Raw genomic sequence first — 22,944 nt, forward strand, 5'->3', positions numbered from 1 at the left:
GCCATTCCTCAGGACTCTATCCTTTGTGAATCTATCCTGACAGAATGTCTGTCACACATAAAGTCCTGGATGAGAACTAACTTTCTTTAGTTGAACGTCAACAAGACCGAGGATCTCCTGATTGGCTCCCAGTTCCTCCACACCTCAGGCACTGACAGCATCACCATCCAATGATGCACACTCCATCTTACCAAGCCAGTCTGGAATCTTGGCATCTTGTTTGACCCTCAACTATCCTTTCCTCCGCATATCTGTGACATGAGCTCTCTGCCTTCCTCCATCACCACAACATCGCCCGACTCCAACTCTGTCTCACACCGCAGGCCAACGAAACCCTCATATATGTTTTTGTTACATCGAGGCTTGACTATGCAAACTCCTTGCTTGTCAGCCTACCCCCCTCCTCTCTCCACAGGCTGCAGATCATCCAGAATTCTGTAGCCCATGTCCTCTCCCTCACCAGGCTCCTTGACACTATCACCCCCATCCTTGCCCGACTCCAATGGCTTTCCATCACTCAGAGGATATAGTTCAACAACAAAATTAAATTTATAGAGCGCCCTTCACGTCGGGAGGACGTCCCAAAGCGCTAAATTCAAGATCCTGGTCCTCACCTTCAAAGCCCTCCATGGTCTTGCTCCCCGCTACCTCTGCAACCTCTTAACCCCCTAATATCCTGCTCGCCCCCTCCGCTCAGCGGGCTCTGGCCTGCTTCACGTCCCCCACATCGCTCGCCCCATTGGCGAGCGGACCGTCTGCCACTCTGCCCTCACTCTCTGGAACTCCATCCTGCAGTCCCTCCGCCTCGGCCCCTCTCTTGCCTCTTTCAAGACCCATCTTAAGACCCTCCTCTTTGACCATGCTTTCGATCACTCTGCTTCCCTCATTACTCTCCTCCCTCCCCCATCCCAACCCCCAGCTCGGGTCCGAAACTGACTGTCCAGCCACTTGGGATGTCCTCCCGATGTGAAAATTGCTATTCAAATATTATTTTGTTATTGTGGTTGCTGCTGGATTTATATTTTGTTGTAAATTACATGCTGAATACCTTCCAATGCATGCATGTGCATGCATTTCACACACAAGAATTTCACAAATGCAAAACTTTGACAGTAAGTGATAAACCCAGTGGTGCAGACAGAAATATGGGTTTACGACAAACTGCACAGTTTGTTTAAGCCTAGACATAACTATGCTATTACCATGAAAGGATTATATCAAATTCAAGGATTAATATTTTTATTAATTCAGAAATGAAAACATGTAGCTTTAGGTTTATATTGATTCTTGGTTCTCTTTCACACTCATAGTTTGTACAATGTGTGTTTCACAACTTGCTTTACAAATGTAATTTTTGGGCTGGAGGCTCGGGGTGGGGATAAGAGAAAGAAGGAGTTGTTAGACTTTTCCAGCCAATTTGGTAACGCAAAAAGAAATCAAAATTAAGCACTTCTTTCCTTAAATCCACTTTACAAATTGAAGGGATTATTAGCAGAGTTATAAATTCCAACTACTGACTGAGACACGTTCATTGATTTTGCACTTCCATGTCAGCAAAATCGGATTCTCACTGCAATCCGCGCTGCTTAATTCTCTCTCTTCCTGCCCCCCAGCACAAAAGCTGGAGGCAAAATATTTTATTTCAGATTTTATTTGCCTGACAGATAGCTGAATAAATGACACTAGGAGGAGTATATTCTAGAAGAAAGACATGAAGAAAGGATCAATATAAAATAAACACAATTCGGATTGGGAAGTCAGAAGATGCAGTGGATACGCACTAACAGAACAGAAGTGAAGATGTTTTAGGTCTATGAAATGCAATCTCTTTGTGTTTCAAATAAACCATTGAACAGAGGTGGGTGGGGGTGAAGAGGTAGGAGCTTCAATTTCATCCTCACTTCATGTTGGAATATGTCTGATTAGGCTCATTGGTAAAATACAAACATCCAGCATCGTTTGAACATGAATACATTCTTTTGAGCGATACATTTCAAAACAAAAAAGGTATGAGAGCTCTTCTTGATTTTGGGTAGTCCTGAAACTTCTTCTGATAAAACCTGAAAAAGAAGAAGAGGATTAATAACAACCCGATACAAATAATCCACCAACGTACTTTTATCACAATACAACTAGATTAATTTTGCAAAATAGGCATCTACGTAAACCTTTAAACATTGAACTTCCACACATACACACTAGGATAGTTAAAATAACTTTGTAATCTCAATCTGGGTTACATCTGAGCTCTGACTTCCTCAGCTTTCCCTCACCTGCACAATATTATTGCCCACCTCTGATATACTTTTCAGCCATTATGCTCCCACTCTCTAGAACATCATTCCCTCCATTTCACCCCATCCTTTTACACTTTTAAGGCCCACCTAAAGACTTACGCTCCCCCAGCACTGCAGTGTCAGCCTGCACTGTGAGTTCAAAGTCCCACGGTGGAGTGTGAACCCACAACTTTCCGACTCAAAGCCGAGAGTGCTATCAGCTGAGCCAGGCTGACATCTAAAGTTGTGGAATTAAGAGCTCAGCAAATACAGCACCTATATATTGCCTGTTCACACACACATACACACTATTCAGTGCACATTTCCTCAGTCTGAGCAGGTTTAGACACAGGAGCACATTCCCAGTGAAAGAAGAAACTAAAATGAAAAGCTGATTTGTCTCCTTCATTACCTGTGGTGGTGATAAGCTCGAGGTCCTATAGAGCAGAATGTAAGTACAGCAAATGAGAAGGCTGACGCATTCCAGGTTGCTATGGCATAACCAAACCACTCTATTATCTCACCAAAGAAATTTGCTCCAGAGATGTATTTGAATAATCCACCTGCAAAACACAGACTTTGTGATTTTTTTAAAGAAGTGTGAGGAAGGGCAAAGAGGATCTTCCGATCAATTTTTTTCTCTTCTCCTCTTCTGTTCTCTCTCACCATTTGTATGTGGTACTTTCCTGCAGGAGCCTCTGAATAACAATGAGTAACAGAAGCCTTGGCTGATTCTAATCTCCCCATCCCATGGACCCCAAGGCCAATTGCTACTGCATTTGCTGCCCTTTGTCTGTGGTGTAGTGTGTGTATAGATGTGACAACAGGAGATGTGAGGAGTGTTGAAGGCTTGTGTGTTGACTGTAGTGTGATGTGTGTGTGGACGGTGGAAGAGGAGGGTTGAGTGCTATATTTTGGCTATCGTGTGTGTGTGTATGTGTGGGGGTAGATGTGGAGCGCTATGTGTTGGCTGTAGTGTGATGTGTATAGGATGAGTACTGTGCTTTGGCTGTTGTGTATTTGGGGGTGGGGTGGTAGGTGCATGGTGTTGCGTGTTGGATATTGTGTGCATATGTATGTGTGTGTGTGGGGCATGTGTCACATGAGGGGTTGGTGTGGAGTGCTGTAGTGCTGTGTGTGTGTTGTATATCAATAATTGTTCCTGTTTCCATTTTTAAATAGCCATTTTGTGGGTGGGGGCTTAGATTTGGGCACAATCATGTCCTCAACTGAGGCACTGAAATATCTTATGCTTTTAGCCTACTTTTGAGGCCTGAATAAACAGTTTCCAATTTGACTGATTTTGAGAGCATTCCAAAATTCTGTACAACCTTAAATTTTAAGACACCCCGACTACTGCCTTGGTTGAACTTACTTCAGGATTCAACCTAGGACCTCCCGATCCAAATGACTATTATTATAAGGACCAAAATGTGTCAGTTTAAGACATCTACAGTTCGCATTGATTTGAGGATTTCAGCAGAGTGCACATAATCTTGTGGTGGTGAATCTCAGGTGTGTTAAAAATCAGGGAAGAAGTTACCTTTTGGGATTTTGTAATTTATCTCTCCAGGTTTTCTCAAGTTCCGCAGCACGTGATCACTGTGGATGTTGATGGCCATTCCTAGCAGAAATATCACAACCCCTATAAAATATAAAGAAAATTGCCATTGTCAATTTTGTCATTTAAAAACGTGGGGGAAATCAGGGGAATGGGATCAAATATCATGAGCATTGTATTTAAAATCGTATTAAAACTAGTCCATTTTAAAAGAACGAATTACCACAAGTGATTTATTTCACAAAAAAAGATTACCTTTAAGATTATTGCGTTATTTACACTTTGAAGAACAACATAAAGATAGAAAGACAGCATTCCTGCTATACTCATACGCACACATCAATCATGCTTGCTGCAATGTTATTTACCCTGAACTGTTCTTTCTCCCCCACATCCGTGCCATGACCGGCACCACCACCACCTCCGCAACATTGCCAGACTCCGCCACTGCCTCACCCCTCAGGCTGCCGAAACCCTCACCCACGCATTTGTCACCTCAAGGCTTGATTATGGGAACGCCCTCCTCATCGGCCTTCCCAACTCTTCCCTTCACAAGCTGAAGATCATCACAAACTCTGCAGCTCGTGTATTCTCACACACCAGGCTCCGCGACTCCATTATTCCCACCCTCGCCCAACTCCACTAGATCCCCATCCCCCAGAGGATCGAGTTCAAGATCCGTGGCCTTGCCCCCTCCTACCTCTCTGTGCTGACAACCTGCCCGCTCCCTCCGCTCATCAGGCTCCAGCCTGCTCCATGTCTCCCGCCCAACCATCGGTGGCCGGGCTTTCAGCCTCTCTGCCCAACTCCATCCCACGGTCCCTTCGCGTCGCTTCCTCCCTTGCCTCCTTCAAGGCCGGTCTCAAGACCCTTCTCTTCAACCGTGCCTTTGGTCTCCCTCCCAGCTCTGTGCCTTCCCTCACCTCTACACCACCCCTCCCCCATGCTCGGGCCCTGACATCTGACTGTTCAGCGCTTTGAGACGTCCTCCCAACGTGAAAGGTGCTCTTTCAATGTAATTTTGTTGTTGTTGTGGAGTCCTGTAGCTCAGTGGTTAGAGCACTCGCCTTGCAAGCAAGAGACCTGGGTTCAATTCCAGGCAGGGCGAAACCTTGGGCAAGGTTCCTTACTCCTCACGCCTAATAATAATCCCTCCAAAAAAAACCAATAATGAATTGGTCATTTTCAATCCATGATTGTGTGTGGGACACTGCTGTGCACAATTGGCTGCCTCGTTTCGTCCACAAATATACGGTCAATTCACTTTACAGCATATTCTGTGAAGTGCTTTGAGACGTCTAAAAGCGCTATACCAAATGCAAGGATTATTGTTATTATTCAGCAGTGCTGTGGATATTGGAGGAAAATCAAAATGGGAGCAGCCCCATAGGCTAAAATAGTGGCTGTACTGTTTTGATTTGTATGAGTGAAACCCCTTTCCTTGGTGCTCCAAAACCTCCCAAAAGTTTTGTGGTTAGGAGACTTTTTAAAAACAGCAGAGTTGTTCACAACATTCATACTTGGCAAGAGGTTGTAAATTATGTGGTGGGGGAAAAAAGTGGTAGAGGTAACAGGTATTTGTTTTGGAAATGCTGTTTTAATTAAGAGTTTGAGGCTACATCAAATGTATGTTTTAGTTAAATACCACAGATAACCACTTTGGTTTTGGGTAATAAGATCTCATTTGAGATATATTTTCATGGGATTGAACTGTGCTCTAGAAGTAGACCACATGGGAGCAGAAATCCTGCAGATAAGTATGACAAAACTTCTTTTTAATGTTTTGCAAATGAGGGTCATAAAGGACGTGGAGTCCTGTGTAGCATATTGGCTAGAGCACTTGCCCTGGCAGGGCAAAACCTTAGGCAAATTTCTTTACTCCGTTGTTTACCTAGCAGAATTAGGAACCCAGTTGTCAGTCAATTAGCAGATGGCTTTCCAGGGGTAATAATTCCGTTTTTTTTTAAATTTGGTCACTAAATCCATGACTGTTTGTTAGACTCTGCTGTGTGCAATTGGCTGCTGCATTTCGCCCACAAAATATAGTCAATTCACTTTACAGTATATTGTGTGAAGGGCTTGGAGACATCTCATCAATGATGTGATAAGGTACTATATCAAATGGAAGGATTATTATTATTCAAGTATCTTTTATCCAGCATAACTTCTCGAAGCACTTTACAGAATGGGAGGCCGAGCAGGGTGGAGAAGGCAGGAGGGAGGTAAAGGTGCTGTCAAAAAGGAAGGATATTGGATTTTGAAAGTAAAGCACGAGGAGCTATGTAAGTGCATGCTGTTGTAGACCTTATATCAGAAAATCACAGATAAATGCTGCTGATAAACTTGGGATACGTGTTCTTCAATAAATGTTAGCCATCAGAATGGCTCCAAGCAAAGATGAACTTTAAAAAATATAGTGGAGGAGGATTCTTGGAAACCAATTGTTATCTGAGAGCAGTCTCCAACATTCCTACAGTAGATTACTCGAATAGATTACTACAATAGCTTACTGAAATCCTTACAACTATCCATGAAGGCTCCTGGCTGCCAGACAATGCCACAACCTGCACTGAAAGAGAACCTGTAATGTAGCCTGCAAACTATTCCCGAGTTTAAATAGGTAGGACATGCAACACAATGGAAGATGGGATTTTAGGTACAGTACACAATGAAAGGTAGGAGGTTAGCGTATGTAACACAATGAAACATAGGAAATGGTATGATGTGCAACAATTAAAGGTAGGCAGGTATAGAGTAGAACAATAATAACCTTCCTCACGTTATGAATTTCCATTGTTTTATCTTCATAAAACATTATGGGTGGGGGGTCACTAGATCAAATTCACTAATGAGTCTTTATTTTAATATAATAATCCTTGCATTTGAAATAGCTCTTTATCATGTCTTCGATACGTCTCAAAGCGCTTCACAGAATATACTGTAAAGTGAATTGACTGCATAGTTTATGGGCAAAACACGGCAGCCAATTGCGCTCAGCAGTGTCCCACAAACAGTTGTGGATTGAGTGACCAAATTATTATTATTTTTAAGGGAATATTACCCCCAGAAAATGTATATAATGAGCCTAAGTGAACAAGAGGAATATTGGGTAGAGTAGCAAATAGCTCATAGTCTTTTTTAAAAAACACCTTGTGATCTTTCACCAGTTATGAGCTCGTTTTTTACGCCTGGAATTGTTGAAAAGCCTGTCTTCTCTCGCTGGAAGCAATAATGTTTGGTGACCATTTGCCAACACTGCACATATTTGACAGTGTAGCAACAATGGAACTTGCAGTTGCAGCTGCTCACAATCTCAATCTTCACAAAAGTAACAAAGCAATAGCACAATCCATGAAGTAAAAAATAGATGTACATCAACAATAATGAAGGTAATCTTTGGTCTCCTTCCTGAGATGAGAAAAGGTCATCTTTTATGTATCGCACTATTCATTCTCCATGACAAGTGCTATATACTGCAAGTGGTTGTAAGGACCTCCAGATGGCGTCTTTGTTCAATTCTGCACAGACCCTCTTTAACTGGAGGGTCCACACTCACTAACTCTGGAATGGAGGCCCCAAGAACACAACATTCCTACCAAGACCAGAATATTTCTGGCCATTTGTCATTGTTATGATATGCTCATCACAAATGTAGAGGAAGCTTGAATCCCATTAGAGCCCATGCAGGTCAGAGAGAGTTCAGGGAGAGAATGTGCATTCGTAAATTGAAACCTCCAAAGTACACGCTGCTTGATGCAAAGCACATATTTCAGTTAAAAAAAAGATTGTGCTTATTTTAAACAATCCCAATAATAATATTTGGTTTGGTATGGCACCTTTCACGACGAGCGGATGTTTCAAAGCACTCCACATACAGTATAGTGTAATGATTGTGGAATTTGTAGGCAAATACAGCAAGCAATTTGCACACAGCACACATCCCCTTGAAGTGATAGACTAATTTTATTTGGGAGATTGTTTGTCAGAACATTGAGAGAAATTCTCCTCTCTTTTGGAGTAGTGCCAACAGATCTATAATGTCCACCTCAACAGGCAGACAGTTTAACACCTTATCCAAAGGACAGACCCGCCGACAACGCAGTGAATTCCTGGCCTAGACTGTTCAAAGTTCAAAATTCCACTTCAGGTGTCAGTAAAGATATTACTCACCCATTTCTCACGGCATGCTCGAAATTATTAATTGTTGTAGACTTTGCCTTGTTTTACACTCACGGGCAGATTAATAGCACTTGCGGGAAAAGGTAAAACAAACAAGCTGTTTGGAAGTTTGAATATCATTTTTCCAATACGTGAGCAAGATTCCCACAATAAAACAATGTGAAAGCAGCATTGTGGTTTATACAGAAGCATTAAGAGCACAGTGCACCCACAGACAGCAACAATTGGCAAATGGCAGAATTCTTGGATCTGAAGTCAAACAAATTCGTTCAGCTACCTCCGCCTCAAGCACCCCTCCCTCCCTACAGGCGTCCACTTGCCCCATACTTACACCCCTTTGCCATGCCCTCTTTAAGCCCTGGAATTTGGTTTCTGCTTTGCCTTTCACACCGAGAAGATTTACCTTTAAAATCACCAACAATATTCTTTCCATATGAAATTTAAGCTTCCTTTGCCTTCCTATTCTCCATAACCCCTGCAGCCTTTGACACCGTTAATCACTTCACCTTCTCTGCTCCCTGCACAACCTCCCTTCATGTTTTACTCCTACCTTTCTCAGTGTTTTCATTTTGTCTCATTCAATGGCTACATTCTTTCCATTTGAAACTTGGGCATCTTTTACCTCCTTGACCCAGACACTCCAGCCCCCTGCAAAGTCACATGTGGTGCTTCTCAAGGCTCTATCCTCAGACCCCTCCTTTTTACCTTTTTTTTAAATGGGTGGGAGCTTGTGGGGAGTACATGCTCTCCTTTGATGACATTAACCATAGGTCCACTTCTCTATGTATATGATGACACCCAACTTCCTCTCTGCCTTCTGCCGATCTTCCTCAACATTGCCGGGCAACCTTTCAGTCATTCTATCTCTGCTGTCTTGAACTCCATCCCCGAATCCATCTCTTTGTGGAAGAAGTAGTTTCTGATTTCTATGCCTGATATTTTCCAAATATCTGCCATGGTTGTAAGAGGTTGGTGACTCACAATGATGGAAGCATTGATGGCTTCCACAGTGTCCCAAAAGTATTGGTAGCAAAAAAAGTTGGAATTTTAAGAAACAATTAGGCATTTTCTGTTGTAAGAGTGGAAAGTAAAACAGGATGCAGTTAGTGAACGACAGTAATCTCTAATCCCTTATTCATAAGCGATGATATTGTACAAACAACATTTCAAAAAATAACCCTTCCTTATTGCTCAAATCTACTTTGCAATATCTTTTAAATGGAATAAGGCACTAAATAGGAAAGTTGCACAAATAGACTTTTTCTGGTAACTGGAAGTACATTGTACCAAGTTGCAGAAACTGCTCTGATGAAATCTACTTCCATAGCAGAATTCCTGTGAGTCAATGGGTTTTCCAGTTTAAGAATTCTCCATTAATATCACAAATTAGACCTGTTCATGTGTAAATATTTCCGGTGGAATCAAACACACCAAAGTTTAAAAGTAACTTGTTTGTTGTTATCTGGTGCCCCCAGTACAAAACCCGTTCATTAGGCTTTTCCATTGAGCTTTATGAGATGAACTGATGCGTACTATAGCATCCCCATTGCTGTACCAACTGATTTCAGATAACTCAGAACAAAGGGGGTTTGAACCTTTACACACTAGTCCTTGTGGAGTCCTGCAGCTCAGTGGTTAGAGAATTGCCAAGTAAGCGAGAGACCTGAGTTCGATTTCCAGCAGGGCAAAATGTTGGACAAGTTTCCTTCACACGCCTCTGTTTACCTAGCAATTAGTAGGAACTTGGTTGTTAGTCAATAATTTCTTCAACAAATAATAATAATAAATTGGTCACTCAATCCACGACTGTTTGTGGGACACTGCTGTGCGCAATTGGCTGCCGTGTTTGCGCACAAAATATACAGTCAACTTATTTTACAGCTACCAATTCTGAGTGGAATAGCTTGTATTAAGTCACAAGCTCATGGCTAACGACCAACATGTTTATTGTAACACTACTATGACTCATTGAGTTATTGTAGCAATAACATTGTAGCAATTGATTAGAACTGTCATTTACAGTAATGTACAGGAAGGGGGAATACCCTGTGGGCCCTGGTCAATCTCTGTGCAAAAGAAAAAGATTAGCAGGTGACATCAAGTTGGGTGTGGAGGGATGCTGGAATCAGAGGAGTCAGCAAAGGTCTTATGAAGAACATTTGAAAAGGTATGCACAATGTATAATAATCGGCAAATAATTGGCAAATTAAATTCAATACAGATAAATGCAAGGTACTGTATAAAAGATGTAAAAATAGGAGGCACATGTTTTCCAGGGATACATTAGACATTAGAATATAGAGCACAGAAACAGGCCATTCGGCCCAACTGGTCTATGCTGGTGTTTATGCGCCACACGAGCCTCCTCCTGCCCTTCCTCAACTAAGCCTTCAAGCATAACCTTCTATTCCTAAAGATAGAATAAAGATAGTATAGAAACTGTTCAAGGGGGAAGCTGAAAGAGACATGGTGATGTATGTTGACTTCCCATTCACCATGTGAAACCAGATAGAAGCAACAATAAACAAGGGAAACAAAATTCTGACTATAATAATAATCCCTGCATTTGATATAGCGTGGAGTCCTGTAGCTCAGTGGTTAGAGCACTCACTTTGCAAGTGAGAGACCTGAGTTCAATTCCAGGCAGAGGGCGAAACCTTGGGCAAGTTTCCTTACTCCACACAGAGCCTAATAATAATCCCTCCAAAAAAAACAAAAACAATAATTAAATTGGTCATTTTCAATCTACGACTGTTTGTGGGACACTGCTGTGCGCAATTGGCTGCCGCGTTCGCCCACAAATATACAGTCAATTCACTTTACAGTGTGTTCTGTGAAGCACTTTGGGACGTCCTCCCGACGTGAAAAGCGCTATATCAAATGCAAGGATTATTTATTTATTTATTTACATCCTTTAGACATCTCAAAACGCTCAAGGTAGGTCCACTTTGAATGGTAAGATTGTGAGGAAGAAAAGCTTTTGCAGAACTTGATTTCCATAAAGGATTTTGAACACCAGGTGTAAAAATTGTGTCAATGGTAAGCCTAGCACCTTTGACAATGTGCGACATAATGGGAGATCCCATTGGTAACCGACATCACCAAAGGCAATGTATGGAATGCTAGAAGGGATTTTTATCCATCAGAAATTGAGGTGGCAACTTGGCTTAGTTCATAGCGCTCTCACATCTGGGTCAGAGCTATGGATTCAAAATAATAATACTCAAGTGCCTTACTGAGATTATTATGTTGTTGGAGACGTTGTTGGAGACTCCTTATATTGAGGTCCTTTTCTTGGAGTCCTTGATACTATTGATAAAAAGAAATTCCTTCCTGTGCCCTGGCCAAGCATTCTCCAGATAAATTGATCATTTACTTCATCAATGTCTGTGGGATCTTGCTACGTGCAAATAGTCACTGCACAGGATAGCAATTTTGTGTGAAGAGCTTTTACATGAAAGACACAATATCAAATGCAAAGATTATTATGTCAGTTGTAGATCTGTGCGTCAGATCGGCTGCCACATTATCCAGCTTGATGGTTGCAAGAGGTGGGAACCAACCCATCTCTCGTGGGTGGGATAGGAAAATAGCAACAGATATAAAAAGAAACTCCTGATATTTCTGAGGCCCCCACACTACATGAGGTGTGCAGCTGCTTTTGGCCAGCTTTAATATCGATATAGTGCTAGTAATCCAAAGCATTAGAACAAACTTGCAGTCACAAGTTGGTCAGTGTGATCGCTCTTAACCTTTAAGCCCATTACAACTGTCCCGATAATTCTAGTCCCTAATAATAATATTTTTTACTGCACATCTCATATGGTTTTTAAATGTACTGTTCTTGTTATTGTCTGTGCAAGCTATTGTGTGAAAGCATTTTGTCAAGTGCGTTTTGTCAGATGTACTGAAATAAATTAAAACCATTTAAGGTCCACATGTGTCTACATTTCCTTTATTTTTCATATGATTAAGTATTTTTTTTTAAAAATTAGCACTGCGGATGCCAGCAAGTGTTGGTGACGACTCACTGTGCCCACCAAAAAAAATTGATTGAGAACTACTGGCCTAGACCCTGGATCTGAGGGTACCTTTCAGCTGTGCTTGAAACCATTTTCACTCAGAACCCACAAACATAGGCCCTTGTAACAGGAACCTTTTCGGTGATAGTAGAGGGGCAGAGTAGATTTATAAGGGAAGTACCGTAGTGAGTGGTTTGGCCTATGAGCAGAGACTGAAGGAATTTGGGACTTTTTCCTGTGAACAGCTTGACGATGGGTAAGGCTTGTGGCCTCAGTGAGCGTGGGGGAACTCTTGATGCTTAATCAGCTAAAACTGCCTAGCTTGCCATTGACAACATTCTCTGGAAGCTCACTGCTGCTTGTTCAGCTAGGACCTCCCTGCCCATTAGAGCTATGGCTTGTAGGGTTAATAGGAACGAAGTGTATATTTTCACCCACAAAATATCGTCAATTCACTTTCCACCTTATTTTTCCAACAATCCGCACTAGTCCATACACACCAGAAGGTTGCAGGTTAACATCTTGGTTTGTGCTGAGGTAGCTGATCTCAGTCAGGGCACTATCATCAGCCTCTGCACTCTTGGGTTTTGATTTCTGTCCAGAGTCCCTTGCTGGAGATGTGCAGATATGTTGACATTGGGGGAGGAAAGGACTGGTTTTGGTCGTGAAGCTGCCATTGACAAATTACTTGCAGTTATACACAGCCAAGACTCACAAAATAATAACTATTTGAACAAAGTACCAGAGGAAAACTGAGTCAACATTTCTTCAAGAGAATGAACATCCATTTAAAAGATATCACAGGATTGGTTTAGATGAAGAACATCCTTTATCCCATCCAATCTCATCCATCCAGAACACCCACCCTACCATCTCCCAAATTGCGACATCAAGCTACTTTTTAAACGAGTCCAGTGTCCTGGCCTCAATCACCTTTACTGGCATATATGAAGTTGTAAAAAGCCGGGTTATAAACAGGACTTACCCAAAATGAATCTGCAGTCAGTAGTCCAGTTGTCCTCGTACACAGCACAGTTAATCAGGGAGTGGGCCTGAAACCATCCATTCAGTGTGCAAAACAGAAAGCTTTGGCAAACAATGTGAAATGAAGTAGGTTGACCGTTGGTGAGAAATCCATAAATAAAGGTCCTAAAATGCAGAATAATGAAAATTCAAAATCTGAACCAACGATTTGCATCAATTTTCTTGACCCTCACCACATACTCTCTCCCTAACATGGCACCTTACTTGGAGTATACATCCATTTGGCACTTGCCACCTTCCACTTTTATGCCCAGAGGGTATTCTTCATATATAAAACAAGGCAGCAATTCATATCGTGCAAGGTTGGTTGAAATCCATAAACAAAAAGGCTGAAGTTTCAAAGTGATAGGAGGACGTCAAATCCAAGCCCTGCTTTCACACAACATCCTTAGATATGAGTTCTGGCCAACCATGTTTCACATAAAATTGGTTATCCATTCATAGTACGCAAAATGGCTACCACTTTTGCCCACAAAATACACAGTTACTACATTTTACAATAAATGCTTGAAATACTTTGAGATGTCCTCCTAATGTGAAAGGCGCTGCATTTATATTGCGCGCTTCATGAAGGGACAGTGGGAGAGCACAACTCCGAGCCGGGGGGAGGGGGAGGCTACCGTAGGCACGATCGAAGAGGAAGCTCTTCAGATGCAACCTGAAAATGTGAAGGGGATAAGGGGGAGGGATAGAGGAAGAATGCCCAGAGTTTTGGGGCATAGTGGTTGAAAGCGTGGCCACCAATGGTGGAATGGAGGGCATGAGAGACAAACAGGAGGCTGGAGCCAGCCGAGCGGAGATTGGAGAGTAGGTTGGAGTGGTAGGGAGGTAGATTTCCTTACCTCTGCTTACTCCCGAACCCATACCCGCTGTCTCCGCTCAACTGGCTCTGACCTCCTGCTTGTCCCTCATGCCCTCTGACTTTTCTCCTGCCTGTCTTTAACCCGACTAGACACCATTCGTAAGCCTCCAGTGTAGTTTTCAAAATATTTCTTTTTCTAAAAAAAAACTTTTCGCCTTCCAGCATGGAAACCCTCAACCAAACAATGTTTAGTGATAATACATAATTATAGTAGATTCTCAGAAAATCAGAAGCACTGCCAAGTACCAGTTAACAGAGATCAAATACCAGTAAGTCAAAACATAAATAGTCAATGTTAACTGTTGGAGTGGATTTAAATGGAAAATCATGTGCATGCAATAAATTGGTCATTTTCAATCTACGACTGTTTGTGGGACATTGTTGTTCGCAATTGGCTGCCGGGTTCGCCCACAAATATACAATCAATTCACTTTACAGTGTGTTCTGTGAAGCGCTTTGGGACGTCCTCCCAATGTGAAAAGCGCTATATCAAATGCAAGGATATATATATATCCATTCATAGTACGCAAAATGGCTACCACTTTCGCCCACAAAATACACAGTTACTACATTTTACAATAAATGCTTGAAATACTTTGAGATGTCCTCCTAATGTGAAAGGCGCTGTATCAATAAGTATTAATAATCCTTACATTTGATATAGCGCTTTTCATGTATTCTAGCCGTCTCAAAGCGCTTCACAGAATATACTATATAGTGAATTGACTGTGTATTTGTGGGCGAAACGTAGCAGCCAATTGGCCACAGCAGTGTCCCACAAATAGTCGTGGATTGAAGTGACCAATTTATTATTGTTTTTTTTCTTGAGCGATTATTATCAGGCGTGTGGAGTAAGGAAACTTGCCCCAAGGTTTTGCCCTGCCAGGAATCGAACCCAGGTCTCTCGCTTACGAAACAAATGCCTTAACCACTGAGCTACAGGACTCCAATGTAGATGCAAGTAACAATCCTTGCATCTCTCTTGGAGACAAAATGGTGTTGATTCAGAACTGGCTCAGCAAAAAGCATTATTCAAGCCTGCACCTGCCTGATTGGTATCATGTTAATAGTACCTTTATTCACTGAACCACCAATACATTTTAAATTTTTCTTGCCGTTCTGTCTGAAAGCACCCATCTCCCTTTCAATGCCATTCCCCAATAAACCAATCAAGTGAGGATTCTGTTTGTGATGGCTTACCAAAGCAGTCCAACAATGGAAATATAAAAATGTAAAGTTTTTAAAACACCTGAGGTTCCAACACTGGTACATTATATAATAATAATAATCCTTGCATTTGATAGACTGTAAATTGAAATGACTGTATATTTGTGGGCAAAACGCAACAGCCAATTGTGCACAGCAGTGTCCCACAAACAGTCGTGGATTGAAAATGACCAATTTATTGTTGTTTTTGGAGGGATTATTATTAGGCATGTAGAGTAAGGAAACTTGCCCAAGGTTTTACCCTGCCTGGAACAATTATGTAGAACAATTACTCTGATAAGAGAATCAATACTCAGAGATTTAAGAGATGGGTCACTCAGCTTTCGCAGAAAGTCTTTCTGATTTGGTTGAGCTGCCCCAGTAATAGGAAGCCCAGGTCCAAGTGGAGCTGGGTAAATCATTGACCTGAATAAAATGTAGATGAACCAATTGTGTAGTTGGACAAAGGTTATAACATTAAATTAAGAATATTTAAAACAGTAAAGAACTCAAAGTTGGCTCATTGAATTGCTTTGAAAAGCGCCTTACCATGTCAAAACCTCTCAAAGTGTCTCACAAGAAATTACTAGCTAATTTAACAGATCTCACTGTAGATATCATTATGAAAATATTTCTTCACACCCAATGCAGCCCAAATCCTTATCCACATGTTTGATACCTCTAGACTGCAGTTTTATGTAATCAACAAGCTCAGGCTCATCCAAAGTTATTGTATTGTTTACCTAGCGGTAAGTAGAAATCCGATTCTGCGGGTAGTAATAATAGTCCCATNAAAAAATTGGTCACTCAATCCAGGACCATTTATGAGACATTGATGTGTGCAATTGGCTGCAGTGTTTCGTTCACAAAATACTCATTCAATCTACTTTACAATATATTCTGTGAAGTACTTTGAAACGTCTCAACGACGTGATAAGGCACTATATCAAATGCAAGTATTATTATTATAGATTATTCTAATAGTCACCAGTTTTGCAATTATATTTGAAACTTGAAAGATGGATCAAGTATTCTGTCATTGACCTCCTCTACTGCCTCAGATACCAGATGTCAACACGTCACTCACTAAAATAATAATACTTGCATTTGATATAGTGCTTTTCACATTTTGAGATGTCTCAAAGCTGTGGAGATGTGGAGTCCTGTAGCTCAGTGGTTAGAGCACTTGCTTTGGAAGCGAGAGACCTGGCTGGGTTCAATTCCCGGCAAGGTGAAACCTTGCGCAAGTTTCCTTACTCCACATGCCTAATAATCCCTCAAAAAATATAATAAATTGGTCATTTCAATCCATGACTGTTTGTGGGACACTGCTGTGCGCAATTGGCTGTCGCATTTCGCCCACAAATATGCAGTCAATTCACTTTACAGTCTATTCTGTGAAGCGCTTTGAGACGTCTAGAAGACATTAAAAGCGCTATATCAAATGCAAGGATTATTATTATTATAAAGCTCTTCACAGAATATACTGTAATGTGAATTGACGGTATATTTTGTGGGCGAAACGTGGCAGCACAGTAGTGTCCCACAAACAGTCGTGGATTGAGTGACCAAATTATTATTGGGTTTTTTTCTTGAGGGATTATTATCAGGCATGTGGAGTAAGGAAACTTGCCCAAGATTTCACCCTGCCAGGAATCAATCCCAGGTCTCTAACTTGCAAGGCAAGTACTCTAACCACTGAGCTACAGGACTCCACTCAAGAGTGGAGTTTATAGAGTGTATGGAGTGTAAAAAAGCATGTGTATAGATAACAACAACAACTTGCATTTATATTGCGCGCTTCATGAAGGGACAGTGGGAGAGCACAACTCCGAGCCGGGGGGAGGGGGAGGCTACCGTAGGCACGATCGAAGAGGAAGCTCTTCAGATGCAACCTGAAAATGTGAAGGGGATAAGGGGGAGGGATAGAGGAAGAATGCCCAGAGTTTTGGGGCATAGTGGTTGAAAGCGTGGCCACCAATGGTGGAATGGAGGGCATGAGAGACAAACAGGAGGCTGGAGCCAGCCGAGCGGAGATTGGAGAGTAGGTTGGAGTGGTAGGGAGGTAGATTTCCTTACCTCTGCTTACTCCCGAACCCATACCCGCTGTCTCCGCTCAACTGGCTCTGACCTCCTGCTTGTCCCTCATGCCCTCTGACTTTTCCCCTACCTGTCTTTAACCCGACTAGACACCATTTGTAAGCCTCCAGTGTAGTTTTCAAAATATTTCTTTTTTTAAAAAAAAACTTTTCGCCTTCCAGCATGGAAACCCTCAACCAAACAATGTTAGTGATAATACATAATTATAGTAGATTCTCAGAAAATCAGAAGCACTGCCAAGTACCAGTTAACAGAGATCAAATACCAGTAAGTCAAAACATAAATAGTCAATGTTAACTGTTGGAGTGGATTTAAATGGAAAATCATGTGCATGCAATAAATTGGTCATTTTCAATCTACGACTGTTTGTGGGACATTGTTGTTCGCAATTGGCTGCCGGGTTCGCCCACAAATATACAATCAATTCACTTTACAGTGTGTTCTGTGAAGCGCTTTGGGACGTCCTCCCAATGTGAAAAGCGCTATATCAAATGCAAGGATTATTATTATTATGTGTCTCATGGTCAATTAGCAGCTAGATTGTTTGTCTCAAAAAAGATTACAAATGTTTTGCCCAACTTCCAAACAGCTCCCACCCCACCCACAATCCCTCCCACACACACACTCACACACAGACACACACACACACATCACATACCTTCCCCATACACCCACCCTCCGCACTCACATACATTCCCTCCCCCACACACCTCACACCACCCACACACACATACCCTCCCCCCACACACACCTCACCACCCCACACACAATCATACAAAACCCCCACACCCACCCCCACATACACACACCTCACACTCCCCCACCACTCCTACACACACACACATCCACCCAAACCACAGCCCACCCCACACCAACATATACCCCCGCACACATGCAGCATTCCCCATACACATCCTCACCCCCTCCCCCCTACACCCACCACACACACATTCACCCCCCCACACAAACTCACATTTCCCTGAGGAAGAAATGCCACCTGGATCTAAACTTTGGTCTTTCTGCATGTCACAGCAAATAAATTTGGGGCAATTCTCAAATTCAGTCACAATTTTTAAACTGATTTTAAGTTTAACTCCACCTCAATGCATGTTTGTGGGACATTGCTGTGTACAATTGACTATTTCACCCACAAAATATACAGTCAATTCACTTTACTGTATATTCTGTGAAGTGTTTTGAGATGTCTCAACTGCATAAGGCGCTATATCAAAGGAAACAAGTATTATTAAAAGAACCTGCAGAAAAACAGCTTCAAAAATTCAAGAATTGTCCAAAATATGCACATTTCAAAATGCTAAGGAAGTAGTTTGAGCTAAGTTTGAGATAATTTCTTTCCTCTCTCCCCATCAACATGTTTTTCTGGCGTTGAATGCAGGAAATCGCTGATTGCAAACACATGTTTGATTCACATCCGGCAGTGAAACCAGAGCGGCATCAGGAGCGCTGTGGATGGAGAGCCAGAGGGAGAGGAGGTCTGAGGAAGAGAGGGCATTTGTGAGGAGAAAGCTTTCTCCAGGACTGGAAAAAAATGGTGAGGGTTTGGAAGAGGGGAGGGGGATGTGGGAGGAGAGGCTGATGAAGAAGTGGTCCGAGATGGCCTGGTCAGTGATTGACAAGTTGGAAATGTCAAGGCCATGTGTGATGACGAGGTCGAGGGAGTGCTCACGGTTGTTGGTCACTGAATTGTTGTGGAAGGTAAGGTTTAGGGAGGAGAAGGGGGCAGTGAAATCCAAGGAGGAGGTTTAAGTGGAGGTTGAAATCATCCATTACGAGCAGGTGTTCAGTGCAGAGGGACAGGGATGAGAGGAGATATCAGTAAGAAAGAAGCCAGGAGGATTTTGAGGGAGAGAGAGGAGGGATGGTAGAGGGTGAGGTGCTCAAAGGAGAAGAAACAGCCAGAGGAATAGGGGAATGCAGCAGTCAATTTACACACATAATTACAATTAATTGTCCATTTGTTTGGTTTCTGTATGTAGTGTGCGAGGGCAATAATACATCCAAAATGTATGGGGAAAGTACAGGCAGCAAATTCAGTGATGGGTCATGCCAGTTTGTGCCAATAGTGAATAACTATTAAGTGTTACAACCTGACACGATCTATTGTAGTGAGGTGCATAAGACGTGCACCTCACTGCAGCTATCAACTCAGCTCAGAGATCCACCTTGAAGCCAGTAATTAATTAACTACTGTGGAGTATTATTAGCTCAGTGGTTAGAGCAAGCAAGAAACTTGGGTTTGATTCCTGGCAGAACAAAATGTTGAGCAAGTTTATTTTCTCTTTGACCGAGCCTTCAGCTCCCCTCTCGACTCTCTTCCCCCTCCTCGCTCCCTCCCTTCCCTCCCCTCACCCTGACCATTTCCCCCCTCCTCGCTCCCTCCCTTCCCTCCCCTCACCCTGACCATTTCCCCCCAATGCTCGGGTCATGACCCAACTGTGCAGCGCCTTGGGACGTCCTCCTGACGTGAAAGGCGCTTTATAAATGGAATCTTGTTGTTGTTGTTACTCCACACACCTGTTTACCTAGCAGTAAGTACTAACTCATTTGTTAGTCGATTGCCAGATTGCTTTTCTGGGGATAATAATTCCTTAAAAAAAATTGATCACTTCAAACCACAACAGTTTGTGGGACACTGCTGTGCGCAATTGGCTGCTGCATTTCACCCACAAAATCTGCAGTCAATTCACTTTACAGTATATTTTATGAAGCGCTTTGAAATGTCTTGAAGATGTGATAAGGTGCTATATCAAATGCAAGGATTATTATCATTACTGATCACTAAGCAGCGATATTAATTTCCCATAAATCATAATGAAATATTAAATACAGAGCTTGTCAACTGTGTGAGGTTGTGAGGTATATATTTGCCTGGGGCAGTACACAATGTATACTATTCAGTATGGACTCTAATGCTTTCCCATAAGATAACCCTGATCAGTGCTTACCTGTGAATTAAGTTGTTAGATACAACTTAAGAGCCTGTTCCCACCCGCAGTTGTCTTCCTACCTTAAATCTGAAGTGGATGAAGTTGGATGGGTGGAGGCTAGTGTGGAGTATAATCAGTGGCACAGATTAGTTGGATTGAGTGGCCTGTTTTGAGTGGCCTGTTTTCAGTGCTGAACATTATATGTAATAAAACAGGTGTTGTGTTCCCAGCCCTGACATGGGTTGGAGCTCTCTCCTCTAAAACTTTCATCATTCGGGCAATAGAGATAATAGCCTGGATGAGCACAGTGTGCCTGGGTCCATATTGAACCGGTAAAACTTGGCAGCCTCACACAATTCAATCTGGACTTTCAATTCTCGATCAGGTTTGAGAGTCTAAACCGTTCAAAAGTAACCAGATTTTTCAAACACCGACTTCCCAAATTAAACTGCTAGAGATTCACAGTTAAATTAGCACGTCCAACATCAACAAGCAATGTTATACAGAGTGAAATAAATGTGCTTTGAATAGAAAGCAAGATGATTCCCAGGCAACCTAAGTAAAGCTCACATACAGCTTTACAACTGTCCCACAATACAAGTCCCACAATAGGTGATATATTTAATCACATCAAGATGCTTTTTCTCACATTTATCCTTCTCCAAATTTCACTCCATTTTACCTAGAAGTTGTTGATTCATGCTGGAGTACAGTTGCAGAGTGAGAATGACTCTTCAATTTTTAGTTTTGGGTCATTATCATCTATTTGAACTACTTTTTAGTTTAAACTTACAACTTGGACTTGAAAATGACAGAATGCACTATAAATATCATATCTCTTATGCACCGGATTGTATTTCAGTTCTCAAATTTTCAAGCAGTTTGCTATCAAACTGTAACTTATTATTGATTTTGTTATTCTACCTGAACTGTAGTTTTTACATCGGTCAAGCTTGCATTGAAACATTAAAGATCCCGTGACAATATCTGAAAAGAGAAGGTTGTTTATCCCAAAGTCGTAGCTAACAATGCTCCAGTTAAAAAATGTTCATCGACTCATGATTGTTAACTTTATGGTATGGAATTGGCTCTCATGTTCATCTACAGACGTCCTCCCAACATGAAAGGCACTATACAAATGCAATCTTGTTGTTGTTGCACAGATGCACAATCGATACACTTTGCTGTTATTTCTGTTTGATACCAAAGCCTATCACATCATTGAAACGTCTCGAAGTGTTTCACAACATTTCACTGCAAAATGTAATGACTGTGTATTTGTAGATGAGTGCAGCAGACAAGAGTTGAAAGCGAAAGATCGAAGGATTTTTCTCTTTTTTTTTCTTTTGAGGATCACAAAACAATTCCAATCGGTGCAGAATGATAGAAACATACCTGTGAAAATAGTGTCCACAAAACATGAAGAGCAGCAGCTTGCATCCCAGGGTCTCCAGGCTGCCTGACCGGTAAAGGAGCAGCACAGGAACGAGAAATGAAGGCAGCTCCTGGACAAACCAGGCGATCTTAGCCGGGATTAATATCCCAGAGAATGATGGAGGGGTGTATCTCCCATAAGCGACTGACTGCCGCAGCTGTCGCTGAAGGCACAAGCCCCCAAGTGCAGCCAAAGCCACGCAGCCCGCAGATACAGCCTTTTCATTGCAGTCGTGAAGTCCCTTCATTTCGACTGCGGGGTCTCTCTGCACCGACCGTCTTCCGCGTTGTGGGGAGTTGGTCTCCTCACTCACTCACTCACTCACTTAGTCAGTCAGTCACTCAGTCAGTCACTCACTCACTCACTCAGTCAGTCACTCAATCAGTCAGTCAGTCAGTCAGTCACTCACTCACTCAGTCACTCACTCACTCACTCACTCAGTCAGTCACTCAATCAGTCAGTCAGTCAGTCAGTCAGTCACTCACTCACTCACTCACTCACTCACTCACTCAGTCAGTCAGTCAGTCAGTCAGTCACTCACTCACTCAGTCACTCACTCACTCACTCAGTCACTCAGTCAGTCAGTCAGTCACTCAATCAGTCAGTCAGTCACTCACTCACTCACTCAGTCACTCACTCAGTCACTCAGTCAGTCAGTCACTCAATCAGTCAGTCAGTCAGTCACTCACTCAGTCAGTCAGTCACTCACTCACTCACTCAGTCAGTCAGTCAGTCAGTCACTCACTCACTCACTCACTCACTCACTCACTCACTCAGTCAGTCAGTCAGTCAGTCAGTCAGTCACTCACTCACTCACTCACTCAGTCAGTCAGTCAGTCACTCACTCAGTCAGTCAGTCAGTCACTCAGTCACTCACTCAGTCAGTCAGTCAGTCACTCACTCACTCACTCACTCACTCAGTCAGTCAGTCAGTCAGTCACTCGGGCTGTAGTGAGGTGAGCCCCAATGAGAGCCCCAGTCCTCAGGGCATCCCTCCCTCTTCACTTTCCCAACACAGCGATACCTTCCTCCCCACGTTATGCGGTCGCAATATCTTAACTACCCATCGGAGCGTCGTATCGTACTCCCCAATACAAGTTATCCTTCGGGGCACATACCCTTCATTTTATTTTGGCATTTAAACCACAGACTTGGCTATGGTATGTAGTGTAGTTCTCATCAATCAAATGCTCGTTCCTCTCCCGGAAAAATGCAATCTGATGTTTCTCGCAAACTGATGAAATGTGATCAGGCCAGACAGACGGTTATCACTTGCTTCACTTTTATGGGCTGTTTACAAGAAACTGCTTC

The 22,944-nt window shown here is 42.4% G+C and overlaps 1 protein-coding gene across 1 annotated transcript; it reads right to left on the reverse strand.

The window, feature by feature from the left end:
- Window positions 1–1,230: 1,230 nt before the first annotated feature.
- Window positions 1,231–21,983, reverse strand: srd5a2a (steroid-5-alpha-reductase, alpha polypeptide 2a). Its single transcript, XM_042333384.1, has 5 exons — window positions 21,594–21,983; window positions 13,024–13,187; window positions 3,820–3,921; window positions 2,689–2,839; window positions 1,231–2,060 (listed from the first exon to the last, which is right to left on the reverse strand). The coding sequence occupies exons 1-5, from the start codon at window positions 21,878–21,880 to the stop codon at window positions 1,994–1,996; spliced, it is 771 nt and encodes a 256-aa protein (XP_042189318.1). The 5' UTR covers window positions 21,881–21,983; the 3' UTR covers window positions 1,231–1,993.
- Between the last annotated feature and the right edge of the window lie 961 nt (window positions 21,984–22,944).

This window comes from Callorhinchus milii, unplaced genomic scaffold (genome assembly GCF_018977255.1).
Source record: "Callorhinchus milii isolate IMCB2004 unplaced genomic scaffold, IMCB_Cmil_1.0 Scaffold3, whole genome shotgun sequence".
Classification (NCBI taxonomy): Eukaryota; Metazoa; Chordata; class Chondrichthyes; order Chimaeriformes; family Callorhinchidae; genus Callorhinchus; species Callorhinchus milii.

What these genes read in the sequence shown, in the direction of transcription:
- srd5a2a (XM_042333384.1), bottom strand. Translation starts at nt 21,880, where the DNA reads ATGAAGGGACTTCACGACTGCAATGAAAAGGCTGTATCTGCGGGCTGC. An exon ending in TGTGGACACTATTTTCACAG is followed by an intron (nt 13,188 to 21,593) that starts GTATGTTTCTAT and finishes TCTGCATTTTAG; the next exon opens with GACCTTTATTTATGGATTTC. An exon ending in TGACTGCAGATTCATTTTGG is followed by an intron (nt 3,922 to 13,023) that starts GTAAGTCCTGTT and finishes TATATTTTATAG; the next exon opens with GGGTTGTGATATTTCTGCTA.